Source organism: Parambassis ranga, chromosome 15, assembly GCF_900634625.1.
Source record: "Parambassis ranga chromosome 15, fParRan2.1, whole genome shotgun sequence".
NCBI lineage: Eukaryota > Metazoa > Chordata > Actinopteri > Ambassidae > Parambassis > Parambassis ranga.
This window is the reverse complement of record NC_041035.1, coordinates 21,906,775-21,919,274: the sequence shown is the minus strand read 5'-3', so window position 1 is coordinate 21,919,274 and position 12,500 is coordinate 21,906,775. Positions and strand designations below refer to the sequence as shown.

The following is a 12,500-nucleotide window of genomic DNA, read 5'->3' as shown; positions in this document are numbered from 1 at the left end:
CACAGAGAGGACAGGTCCTCACAGAGAGGACAGACAGGTCCTAGAGAGAGGACATGACCTCATAGAGAGGACAGACATGTCCTCACAGAGAGGACAGACAGGTCCTCACAGAGAGGACAGACATGTCCTCACAGAGAGGACAGACATGTCCTCACAGAGAGGACAGACAGGTCCTAGAGAGAGGACAGACAGGTCCTCACAGAGAGGACAGACATGTCCTCACAGAGAGGACAGACAGGTCCTAGAGAGAGGACATGACCTCACAGAGAGGACAGGTCCTCACAGAGAGGACAGACAGGTCCTCATAGAGAGGACAGACAGGTCCTCACAGAGAGGACAAGTCCTCACAGAGAAGACAGACATGTCCTAGAGAGAGGACAGACATGTCCTAGAGAGGGGACATGACCTCATAGAGAGGACAGACATGTCATAGAGAGAGGACAGACAGGTCCTCACAGAGAGGACATGACTGATGCGTTTATGGACACTCAGACATCTCAGCTGGTAAATGAATTGATTATGAAAAGATAAAGTGCTTCTGTACACAGATGGCTGACCTCTGATCTCTGACCTCTGACCTCTGATCTCTGATCTCTGACCTCTGATCTCTGACCTCTCTGAGAAGAATCTCTACAGAGGATCAACCTGTGGAGGGATGGAGGGAGGAGCTGAGGAGCAGAGCCGAGGAGACTACAAGCTGGGGAGAGCCTCCCCAAGAGGAGGAGGAGGAGATGCCTGCAGACAAAATGGCCTCATCAACACCCGCGGTCTGGGGGTGGAGCCTCAGGAGGCGCCGCTGCCGGTGTACTCAGCTCCTCAATACCAGGGTCACATCGTAGCAAGCGCCCGGCCTCAGCAGGACCACAGTGGGGGCCCTCCTCAGCTCCTGAACCCCAGCGCTCTCCTCCCCCACCAGGCAGCTGACTCACACCACCGCTCCGCACCGGGCCTCCTCCTGTGCCCAGAGAGCGTCCTGCAGGTGTGGGGTGAGGCCGGCGGAGGCGACTGCTGTGAGACCACCTTCATCGAAGGCCATAGTCCTGACCCCTCTGCTGTCGCCTCCTCTAAGGAGGTCCTGCTGTTTGCTGATGGAAGGTTTCTGGACTTTTGTGGAGAGGATGCCAATATTCACACGCTGTCGTATGACATCGACGGCGATGACGACTTCCAGGAGCTCGAGGTGAGGATGAACATCCACACCTCTCGGTAGTCTGATGCAATTCTTCTGACGGCCTCTAGAGTCATCTGGGTTTTTAGCCTGTGGTTGTTGTCCTACTGTAGGTCCCACTGCACATGCTCAGTAGTGCCCCTCCTCAAAGGGACTACTACTACCTCCTCCTCCTTCGTCACAGTGCAGCAGAAGTAGATGTCGCCTGCTTCATCAAAGGACTGACAGGAGAGGGAGCAATCAGTCAGCTTATTGATTAGTCAATCAATCACCCATCCTGCACACAGCAGTCTTACATAAAGCTAAAAGCTAAACTGACCCTGGAAGCTAGAAGCTAACCTGAAGAGAGGCTGACTGACCAGGAGCTAATTAATCCTAATTAAGCTAAATGCTAACTGAGGTTGTAGTTTAGGACCTGACCCCCTTGTTGATCCAGTACTTTTTGACATACTGAGCACTGACGAAAGAAGAGACAGGCTCGCTGAAATGCTAGCATAGCTTAGCATAAAGACATCAGAAGAAAAATCAGCCCACTGTCTGGTTTACATCCCTCCGTCAGACTGAGATTAGCGAGCGGTAGCTCTTTAAACGAAGCGGCATCCTAACAGCCAATCGCCTTAGAGACGATTAGCTGCTAACGCTGTGGTTCTGTGGTGCAGCTTTAATCTGCTGCCTGGCTCTAATTCCAAAGGCTTTACCCACAGCACACACACGACCCGTCAGAGTCACCGGCCCCTTCACAATAAAAGTCCTGTCCGGACACAGACCTCATCAGAGCACTGTGTGTGTGTGTCTGTGTGTGTGTGTGTGTGTGTGTGTGTGTGTGTGTGTGGTCAGAGTGATTACTCCAGTGAGTCAGAGAGTGACGACGCCTTCCTGATGATGCCTCCCAGAGATCACCTGGGCCTGAGCGTCTTCTCCATGCTCTGCTGCTTCTGGCCGCTCGGCATCGCTGCCTTCTACCTGTCACATGAGGTGAGGACAACCTGATCAATACCTTTATAACCTATAAACCTGTATATGCTTCCTCACTGGTAATCTGACTAAATATTCTGTTCATGTCTCAGGACCTGTGAGGCTCCACATTCAGCTCAATGAGTACCATGAGAAAGTGTGTGTGTGTCTGTGTGTGTGTGTCTGTGTGTGTGTCTGTGTGTGTGTGTCTGTGTGTGTCTGTGTGTGTGTCTGTGTGTGTCTGTGTGTGTGTGTGTGTGTGTCTGTCTGTGTGTGTCTGTGTGTGTGTGTGTGTCTGTGTGTGTCTGTGTGTGTGTGTGTGTCTGTGTGTGTCTGTGTGTCTGTGTGTCTGTGTGTGTCTGTGTGTGTGTGTGTCCAGGCTGCTGATGAACTGCTCTGCTGCAGATTCTTCTGCTGTAACTGTTTTTGTAGCTTTAGTACAAAGCAGCTCCCACACACACACAGACACACACACAGACACACACACCTTATGTAATGTGTGTGATGTGCTGCAGTCAGCTCCTGCGTGGTCTGTACTGATGGTCAGAGGCTGCGTCCTGATTGGACGGCTGTGTCACTGCGATGAGCTGAGACTGTCGGAACATGTAGATTCAGGGCTTTTCACTGACTGACCTTGTTGTTGTGGTGTGCTGGTAGCGGATGCGGTTCCCATGGCGACTCCACACCTACAGCTCCAAAAGGAACAGGGCTGGTTGCCATGACAACACATCCCACACTGAAATGTATCAGTGAACAGAAAGCTCTGCAGCAGCAGGGGGAGCCTGTTAAAGGGACAGGTCCAGGTTCTGAGGGTCTGTAGGTGTGAAAAGGCTCTGTTAATCCAGGGATAACACACAGACAGACACACACAGACACACACACACAGACACACAGAGACACAGACAGACAGACAGACACACAGACACACAGAGACACACACAGACAGACACACAGACACACACAGACAGACACACACACACAGACAGACACACACACACACACACACAGACAGACACACACACACACACACAGACAGACACACACACACAGACACACACACACAGACAGACACACACAGACAGACACACACACACAGACACACACACACAGACACACAGAGACACAGACAGACAGACAGACAAACAGACAGACACACAGACAGACACACAGACACACACACACACACACACACACAGACAGACACAGACACACACAGACACACACACACAGACACACAGACACACAGACAGACAGACACACACACACACAGGCACACAGACACACAGACACACACAGACAGACACACACACACACAGACAGACACACACACACACACACAGACAGACACACACACGCAGACACACACACACAGACACACACACACAGACAGACACACACAGACACACAGAGACACACACAGACAGACACACACAGACACAGACAGACAAACAGACGCACAGACACACACACACACACACACAGACACACACAGACACACACAGAGACAGACACACACACACAGACACACACACACAGACAGACACACACAGACAGACACACACACAGACAGACACACACAGACAGACACACACAGACACACAGAGACACAGACAGACAGACAGACACACACACAGACAGACACACACACACACACACACACACAGACACACACTCAGGCAGAACTCCAGATCCGCTCCACCAGAGTCTGTTAAAAAAAACAGAGACCTGCAGACAGAGGTCCCCCTGTCCCCCTGTCCCCTCAGTATACTGTCCTCAGACTGAAACAATCTGTTTTTGTTAAGCTGCTGTGGATAATCCGATTTGGCTCTTTTAGTGCTAACACACACACACACACACACTGATGTCACTCTCCTGTTCTTCATTCACACTGTCCTGGACTGGAGCCCGGACAGGGGGCCCCTCTGCCTCTGAGGCCAGGAAGTGTGATGAAATGTTACAGGAAGTGAAGCACTGATCATGGAGGTCACTTCCTGCCTCCAGCTGAGCGTTACCCTCCTGAAGGACGCCCTCCACCTCCACCAACAGGTCTGCAGGGACCTGGACTGAGGACTGGCACAGCGCCTGTTCTTCTTCTGCACTTTTATCTCATGTCTTCTGTGTTAACGTGGATTATTGGTGACCTCTCTCCCTCATTGGTTTTCAGAGATCCAGCTGCAGTCACCATGACAACACAGACCCGGCTGACTGATGTTTGTCCTTCTTCTCTCTCAGACCAACAAGGCGGTGTCAAAGGGAGACTTCCACCTGGCCAGCTCCAGCTCCAGACGGGCGCTCTTCCTGGCTGTGCTGTCTATCACCATCGGGACGGGCATCTACGTGGGCGTGGCCGTGGCGGTCATCGCCTACCTTTCCAAGAACCACCACTGGTAGCAGAGTAGGATTACCCATCAGCCCATCTTCCTGTCAGGTGGGCGCGTCCTCAGCAGGTTGAGCCAGAGAACTTCCTGTCTGCACCTGGACCTTCACACCAATCAGAACTCAGCAGCTATTTGAGAACTGATGAGAGATTTAAGGTGATTCACCAACATTAGAACCAAAATCCTGTGTGAATATTTTCTCACAGATTAACAACAAGAACTTTAAAGGAAACATTCGACTGCTCTCAACCAATCCAGAAAACTCAGAGGTGTTGGTGTCTGTGGTCCAGAAGCCTCCAGCAGCAGCCTGTATGAGGGTCTGCTGGATCCGCTCCGTGCTCTCTGCAGGGACCAGGCTTCCAGTCCTCCACGCTGCCGGTGTCTCTGTGTGAGGAAGAGGAGGCTCCGCCCTCGGCCGGCCGCTCCATCCTCTGATGTCTCCTCCCTGAATCAATGGGATTATGCTAATGATAACAGGAAGGGGGGGGGGGGGTCACACTGGAAGTGAACTGGTCTCGTGTGGCAGGTCAATCAGTCTGAGTGAAGCTTTTTAACCGTTTGCTCTCTGAACAAATCTTTTCCTCGGTGTGGATTTTTCTCCGCTCTTCACTGTAAGGATGATCTGCATCGCCGCCTGGCCTCTAACTGGGCTGATTTCCCCGGTGTGAACGGGGTCTAAGGGGTCAGCCAGTGGGTCTGTGAGGTTCAGTATCTGGATGTCTGTAAAGTCTGTGCAGGACTGCTGCAAGTCTACAAGCCAAAATATAAACAGGGACTCTGATGTTATTAAATTCTCTGCTCTCTCATAAACTGCTTTTATGTTAGCTTAATGCTAAGCTAACCTTCATTCAGGGTCCAAGAACAAGCTCTGCATTTGTCTGAGAGGCCAATCAGGTGCTCTGTGTCAGGTCAGCTGACAGGAAGTGAAGGATAAGAATTAAAGTTCTTAAACACTTACAGTGATCAGGTCCAACAGGACGTGTCCTCTGAGACACCACGGACAGTCCAGTCTTTGTCTCTTTCTGGCAGCTTACAAACTCTGAGCTAAAGGGCTGCGACCTTCATCACACACAGCTGTGATCAATCACTCAGTGACCTCTTTGAAGGGGGATCAATTACACAAGGGGGTTCTGAGGGTTAGCTTAGCTTAGCACAATGACTGGAAGCAAAGGTAAACTGTTAGCCTGGCTCCATCACACAGACACACACTTCCTGCCCAGCTGCAAAACAAGCTGCTCTGTGATTGGTGCATTTTCTGCAGTTTTCTAAGAAGCTCTGCTCACTGTTAAATTAAATGTTGTAATTCCACTTAACCCTTTGTGTGTCTTCATTCAAAGTCTGAGGACAGCACCCCCGCTCTGCAGAGGAACCACGACACCACCCCTTCAACCCTCCATGAACACAAACTGACACACTCACACTCTGATCTGTTACACACACACAGACACACACACACACACACAGAGACACAGACACACACACAGAGACACACACACACACACACAGACACACAGAGACACAGACACACACACAGAGACACACACACACACACAGAGACACAGACACACACAGACACACACACACACAGACACACACAGTGTTACCTGACTGCTGTGTGTTGCACTCAGTATGTCAGCAGTAGTAAGTGCTGCACTTTAGATTCATCAGAATCAGCTGTATCTGTAACTCAACAGGAAACCCAGCAAGTGCAGGAAGTGATGTCATCAGCAAGACGGGCTGGTCTGTGGTCAGAGTGTGACACAGGAAGAAGACACAGGAAGTACAGACAGTCCTCACAGAGAATGAAGACGCTGCTGCTCGTCGCTCTGCTCGCTGCCCTGGGTGAGATTCATTCTGTCCAACAGCGTGTCTGTGTGCGTGTCTGTGTGTGCATGTGTGTGTGTGTCTGTTTGCGTGTGTGTGTCTGTGTGCGCGCTGCACCTCCATCAGGAGGAGGCCATCTGCAGACAGATGGAGGAGGGTTGCATCCAGTCTGTGTCTCTTCCTGGTTTGTGCGTCTCTTCCTGGTTTGTGCGTCTCTTCCTGGTTTGTGTGTCTCTGGGCTCGTGCTGGTGATGAACAGACGTTACGTCGTCTTCTCTTCCAGACGTGACCTCGGCGGCCGGCAGCCATGGCGGCGGCTCCATGCCTGGATCTCCACACAACATCAGCAGGAACGACGGCGGCCTGCAGCAGGTCGTTCTCAACGCCGCCTACTCATTCAACAACCAATCAAACGACGCCTTCCTATTCAGACCCTCTGCCATCCTCAGAGCACAGCGGCAGGTACCAGCATAGGGTCAAAGGTCATGGACAGTTCACTGTGTTTGCATCGTGTACTGAGGTGTGTGTGTGTGTGTGTGTCAGATTGTTAAAGGCATCCGGTACATCGTGGATCTAGAACTCTCCAGAACAGTCTGTCGTAAACGAGGAAACGACGACCACCTGTCCACCTGCGACTTCCAGCCTGCAGGGCGCCTGCAGCAGGTGAGTAATCTGATTACTGTCCTAAAGACAACACAGAGTGGAAGCCTGACCTGTTGTGTTGCTGTTGTGTTGCAGACCTTCCGGTGTCACTTTGAGGTTTGGTTGGTTCCCTGGCAGAAACAGACCAAGACTCTGGTTCTACTTTGTAAAGCCTGACAGCTTCCTGCTCTGTGACATCATCATCCTGACGTCATGAAAACATGCACAAACATTTCACACCAAGGTTTTCTTTGATGGAGGAGTGCCACCTGTTGGTCTGACGACTGAACTGCAGCTGTGTGTGCTAACTCAGTCTGTTTATTTGAATAAAATAAAACACAGAAAGAATAAAACACCTGACGGAAGCAGCCGCTGTCTGACCGCTGTCTGACCGCTGGTCGTTTTAAAACACTGATAATACCCAGAAGCGTGATCTTTTTGTTTATTTGCTGCGATGCTCGGTCATTTGAAGACATCCATCCATTAAACAAACAGAACACTCTGATGTGACTCATCGTCATGTGACGCGTCCGGATCATAAAATAACACTGATGAAGCACAGCGAAACATCAACACAACAACAAACAGGCCAGCTAACAACATCGCTAACAAACAAACTAAGAGGTGGAAGCTAGCCGCAGCGCTAACACGCACTGAGGCCATCAGCTGAAGCTAACCTGCCGCGTCAGCGCGCGCTCACTAACACACGTTTCTGAGAATGAAATTAAAAACGCTCCGAGCCGCCTCCTGTCAGGTGACTCCAGCGGTAGCCTGCAGGGGGCGCTAAATGACACATTATTAATTGCCGGAGCTCTTAGTTTGTGCAGACAGCGAGCCGACTGACATCCTGTGAAGATCCTGGCAGCTGATAAAAACAGGGCGGGGCCTGCAGTCACACAGTGATGTCACACAGTGATGTCACAAACACGCCGTTCTTATGCGCTGTGCAGGTCGAGCTTGGCGACGTACGGCGAGCGGAAGGAGCCCAGGTACAGACTCCCATCATGCTCGTGAGCCTCGCTCACATACGCCACCACCTGGCCATTTGGGTCATGGAAGCTCCGCGAGCAGATTCCACCGTCATGGATCTCTGCCACCAAACTGTACCGAGGGACGAACTTCATCAGCACCTCCTGACTGAACAGCTGAGAGGAGGAGGAGGAGGAGGAGGAGGAAGGGGGAGGAGGAGGAGGAGGGAGGAGAAAGAGGGGGAGGGAGAGAGAAGATGTGAATGGTTCCCTGGGTCCAGAGTCTCTGACCTCTCTTAGATTTACCTTGAAAATGAGTTTTTTGATCCAGGGTCTCTGTGACAGGAAGTCCAGCATGGAGAAGCCGGGGTTGGGCCTCACAGCGGACATGGCGACCCAGTAACCCCCGGAGGAGCTGGGACGGATGTTGTCAGGGAAGCCCGGCAGATTGTCTATGAAGGTGTCCATCCCACCTTTGTTCAGGCCCGCGACGTGGACTCTGACGCAGACAGAGACGCATGTCAAAAGGACTCAAACAAACACAGCGATTGGTCAGATCAGATCTCTGTGCACGTGGGCTGGCCTGCAGGGGGCGCTCAGCTCACACAGGGGAAAACGACCAGCAGCGTTTGGAAGGAAGGAAGCTGAACCCATGGAAGTGTGCTTACACTGTCGCAGGAAGAAAGACACACAAGCCCCGACCACAACAACTGACACACACACAGAGACACCACAAGCCCGCCACAACAACGAACACACCCAGAGACAAGCCCCTAACACCACAACTGACACACTGTATCAGTGTGTCTCTGTCTGTGTTTCTGTGTGTGTGTCTCTGTCTGTGTGTCTCTGTGTGTGTCTGTGTGTGTGTGTGTGTGTTACTGTGTGTGTGTTACTGTGTATGTGTTACTGTGTGTGTGTCTGTATCCGTGTGTGTGTCACCTGCGTATCCGGGCCATGGTGGTCTCTGCCACAGCACAGATCCTCGTCAGCAGCAGCTGGATGCCGTTCGGGAATCGGAGGTTCTCCATGATGACGGCCAGCTCCCTGGTCTCTGTGTCAAACTCCAGAACTCTGAGAAACGGCAGCAACAGGTTTCAGAGACACAGACACGGAACAGGGACAGAGACAGAACCTGCTCTACAGAGACAGAGACAGAACCTGCTCTACAGAGACAGAGACAGAACCTGCTCTACAGAGACAGAGACAGAACCTGCTCTACAGAGACAGAGACAGAACCTGATCTACAGGCATCCTCGGTGTCAGACACCTGCCACAGGAAGTGACATGTCCATTCATGACATCAGAGCTTGACATCGTACCGTCCGTCTGCGGTGGCTTCCATGATGAGCTGCATGTAGTCTCTGCGCTGCCACCTGCTGCTGGAGTCGGTGAAGTACAGCTTCTTTCCGTCCTGCGTCACGGCCACGTCGTTGATGAACGACAGCTTCCTGCCGGCAACCACCTGCCCGCCCGCCACCAACCTGGTGGCCTCGCCTGCAGAGGAACATACACTCAGTGCACACTGAGGACGGATGGACGGACAGACAGACAGGTGGATGGACAGACAGACAGACAGACAGACAGGTGGATGGACAGACAGCTGTTAGGGCTCACCTGTGGTGGGGTTGACCTCGAACACACCCAGGTAGGCGTCGGCCACAAACAGAGTCCCGTTCGGTCCGAGTCGGATTCCTAACGGCCGCCCGCAGCTGGACTCGTCCTCTTTGGACCCTGTGGGACACCAACATCACATCACAGCGGACACACAGCGAGCTCCATCACAGCACACAGCTCAAAGCTCGTCTCACCGCACGGCGGCCTTCCCAGCCTCGCCACCGTGTGGATCCGTCGACCGGTCAGCTTCAGGATTTTCCCATCAGCCGTCCCCGTGAACAGAACATCTGCAGACAGACACACCGTCAGCTCTCCGCCCCTGAGATGATAACAGAGGCTGTCACGGCGCCATGATGTCCCCGCTCTGACCTCCGATGTTGGCGATGGACTCGGGGCCGATGACCTGGTCTTCAAAGAGTCTCTGAGCCTCTCTGAGCTTCAGGTTCGGCTCCCAGCAGCCCTGCATCAGCGGGGGGTCCTTCAGGCTGCAGCGGGGGGGCGGAGCCAGGTTAAGAAGAGATTTCAGAACTTCATGAAACATGTTGAATTTGATCAGTTCATGCTTCAGTGTTCAGCTCACTTTAAAACCACAGACAGGCTTCAGACCGGATCAAACTGCCCTTCATGTGGGCTCATTGATTTCTTGTCAATGATTGGACAGCAGAAACAAACATGGAGGTCAGACCCACCTGAAGACTTCAGGCTGGATGGGAGACTCCAGGATGAGGAGGAGGAGGAGCAGAGGAAGAAGCAGGAAGCCGCCCAGAGACAGCAGAGTCACCTGGAACACCTTCCCGCTGTAGGTGCTGAGAAAAACAACGGGCAGGGTTACACCTGAACGCAGCAGCACCGCGAGCAGGCGGATCGATGTGTGCTGTGATCAATCACCACTCAAACTGTATGTGATCAATAATCCTCAAACATTTTATCAACCACTAATCGATCAATGATCAGCACAGCCCGGGCTGCACGAAGCTCCCTCAGCTGCTTTCAGTGACGTCACAGGGTCAATAACATGAACGGACTACTTCCTGTTTGGTCAGAACCGGAACTGGCCGGTACCGCTGTTTATACTGGTGCCCGCCCCGGGACCTGGGTCACAGCGCGGCTCCGGTTCCGTCTTACCCGGATCCTTTGTGTCGGCGCTCCGGCAGCTCGTCAGTGATGACCTGCGGTCGGTGCAGCCGCCGGAACCGGACACCCGCTGTCTCGTTCATGCTGGAACCGGACTGTTAACCCGGGGTGGTTCGGGTGCGCTCCGCTCGGCTCGGATCAGATGCTGTCCTGGAACTTGAACGCGTCGCTGGATCAGCCCGGGAACAGGAACCAACCATCCTCTTCGAGGGCCGCTTTCGTCCTGCTTTCAAAATAAAAGTCCATCCGGGCAAACGTGTCGTCACTTCCTGTTTCCAAGTTAAAAGTCTCCAGTAATGAAAACACCATGAAGTTAATGTTAATCTTAATCACAGCTACGTAATGACTGCAACACACAGCTGGAAGGGTTTAATAAGCACGTGTCATTGTTTTATTGTGTGTGTCAACACTTCGCTGCCAATCAAAACACTGTGTCAGAGTCATGTGACCTGCAACAGGAAGTCCTCCAGAAGTGATGAACTGATGCAGCCTGTGAGCTGAGCCAGATAACAGTGAGCTGGTGTTTCACAGGGACAGGCCGGCTTCCTGCTCCCTCCGGCAGGTCGACACACACCGGTGCTCTCGCAGGCTCCTGTGGGAGGCGAAGCTCCGGCTGCAGGCGGAGCAGCTGAACGGCTTGTGTCCCGTGTGAACCAGCTGGTGCGTCTTCAGGTTCCCGCTCTGGCTGAACTTCTTCCCGCAGACGCTGCACTCAAAGGGCTTTTCTCCGCTGTGGACGCGTTTGTGTCTGACGAGGTTCTGCGACACGCTGAAGTTCGCCCCGCAGACCTCGCAGACGTACGGCTTCTCGCCGCTGTGCGTGCGCTGGTGCAGCACCATGCTGGCGTGCGTGGAGAAGCCTTTACTGCACTGAGCGCAGCTGAAGGACTTCCCCTCCGAGTGGCCGCGTCGGTGCGTCTTCAGGTAGCTCAGCGAGCTGTAGCTGCGGCCGCACACGTCACAAGCGAAGGCCTTCCGGCCGGCGTGCTGCTGCAGGTGCGTCTGCAGCGGCCGCGCGCCGCTGAAGCTCTTCCCGCACTGCTGGCAGGTATGAGGTTTGCGGTCACTGTGCACCAGCTGGTGGCGTTTCAGTGACGTAGACGTGGAGAAGTTTTTGCCACACTCACCACAGCCGTGCGGTTTGATGCCAGCGTGGCTCCTCTCGTGCACCAGCAGGGCGGCGCGCTGCCTGAAGCCCTTGCCGCAGGCGTTGCAGATGAAGGCCCACTCCCCGCTGTGCAGGGCGCGGTGCGCCTTCAGGTGTGCGGCCTGCAGGAAGCTGCGCCCGCACACCTCGCAGCCGAACGCCCGGCGGCCCGAGTGGATGAGCTGGTGGCGGCGCAGGTTCCCTGACAAGCTGAAGCGCCTTCCGCAGGTGTCGCAGCCGAAGGCCTTCTCCCCGCTGTGGACGCGCCTGTGGACAGACAGGCTGCTGCTGCTGGAGAAGCTGCCGCCGCACTGCTCGCAGGCGTGAGGTCGCTCGCCGGTGTCGTCCGCTGGTGCGCTCTGAGGCCGCTCCGCTGGCTGAAGGCCTTCCTGCAGACGCTGCAGCTGAAGGGCCTCAGGCCCGTATGGATGGTCAGCTGATGGACGTGGACACTGTGGCGTGCCGTGAACCCTTTGCCACAGGTGGGACACATGAAGGGTCTGTCCTGCCGGTGGACCTTCTGGTGAGCGGACAGGTAGCTGTGTTTGGAGAACTCCTTCCCGCACTCGGCACACCGGAACTTCTCGGCCGCTCTCACACATGTCAGTCGGTGTCTTTTGAGGCTGCACGCCGCCACCAGCGTCTCTCCACAGGACGGACATGATGGC

The 12,500-nt window shown here is 53.7% G+C and overlaps 4 protein-coding genes and 1 pseudogene across 9 annotated transcripts in view; 2 read left to right on the top strand and 3 right to left on the bottom strand.

Moving 5' to 3' along the window:
* syndig1 (synapse differentiation inducing 1) overlaps positions 1-5,808 on the top strand; it is a 10,704-nt gene extending 4,896 nt beyond the window's left edge. For 4 of the 6 annotated variants that reach the window (XM_028423188.1, XM_028423186.1, XM_028423185.1 and 1 more), the window contains exons 3-5: positions 626-1,180; positions 2,006-2,143; positions 4,355-4,734. In XM_028423188.1, the coding sequence (XP_028278989.1) occupies positions 626-1,180; positions 2,006-2,143; positions 4,355-4,513 (852 nt within the window). In that variant the 3' untranslated portion in view covers positions 4,514-4,734. Of the gene's footprint in view, positions 1-625; positions 1,181-2,005; positions 2,144-4,354; positions 4,735-4,758 lie in introns of those variants that run through there. The other 2 variants (XR_003671815.1, XM_028423190.1) reach the window with 2 other exon arrangements.
* Positions 5,809-6,242: 434 nt separating this feature from the next.
* cst7 (cystatin f) lies at positions 6,243-7,393 on the top strand. The gene is made up of 4 exons (XM_028423194.1): positions 6,243-6,342; positions 6,608-6,786; positions 6,868-6,987; positions 7,063-7,393. Exons 1-4 carry the CDS (start codon positions 6,303-6,305, stop codon positions 7,141-7,143), a joined length of 420 nt encoding a protein of 139 aa, XP_028278995.1. The 5' UTR covers positions 6,243-6,302; the 3' UTR covers positions 7,144-7,393.
* On the bottom strand, positions 7,394-10,929 carry LOC114447115 (adipocyte plasma membrane-associated protein). The gene is made up of 9 exons (XM_028423184.1): positions 10,677-10,929; positions 10,241-10,357; positions 9,921-10,036; positions 9,746-9,838; positions 9,552-9,668; positions 9,257-9,431; positions 8,877-9,008; positions 8,241-8,433; positions 7,394-8,111 (listed from the first exon to the last, which is right to left on the bottom strand). Exons 1-9 carry the CDS (start codon positions 10,766-10,768, stop codon positions 7,902-7,904), a joined length of 1,245 nt encoding a protein of 414 aa, XP_028278985.1. The 5' UTR covers positions 10,769-10,929; the 3' UTR covers positions 7,394-7,901.
* A 120-nt stretch (positions 10,930-11,049) lies between these two features.
* On the bottom strand, positions 11,050-12,434 carry LOC114447689 (oocyte zinc finger protein XlCOF6.1-like). Its single transcript, XM_028424082.1, has one exon. It carries the CDS (start codon positions 12,432-12,434, stop codon positions 11,211-11,213), a length of 1,224 nt encoding a protein of 407 aa, XP_028279883.1. The 3' UTR covers positions 11,050-11,210.
* Position 12,435: 1 nt separating this feature from the next.
* LOC114447688 (adipocyte plasma membrane-associated protein-like) overlaps positions 12,436-12,500 on the bottom strand; it is a 2,513-nt pseudogene continuing 2,448 nt past the window's right edge.

Coding starts and splice junctions, on each gene's coding strand:
- cst7 (XM_028423194.1), top strand. CDS start 6,303: ATGAAGACGCTGCTGCTCGTCGCTCTGCTCGCTGCCCTGG. Junction 6,343..6,607: donor CGCTCTGCTCGCTGCCCTGG/GTGAGATTCATT, acceptor CTTCTCTTCCAG/ACGTGACCTCGGCGGCCGGC. Junction 6,787..6,867: donor TCCTCAGAGCACAGCGGCAG/GTACCAGCATAG, acceptor TGTGTGTGTCAG/ATTGTTAAAGGCATCCGGTA.
- LOC114447115 (XM_028423184.1), bottom strand. CDS start 10,768: ATGAACGAGACAGCGGGTGTCCGGTTCCGGCGGCTGCACCGACCGCAG. Junction 10,037..10,240: donor ATCCAGCCTGAAGTCTTCAG/GTGGGTCTGACC, acceptor CCCCCGCTGCAG/CCTGAAGGACCCCCCGCTGA. Junction 8,434..8,876: donor ACCATGGCCCGGATACGCAG/GTGACACACACA, acceptor TGTCTGCGTCAG/AGTCCACGTCGCGGGCCTGA.
- LOC114447689 (XM_028424082.1), bottom strand. CDS start 12,434: ATGTGTGAGAGCGGCCGAGAAGTTCCGGTGTGCCGAGTGCGGGAAGGA.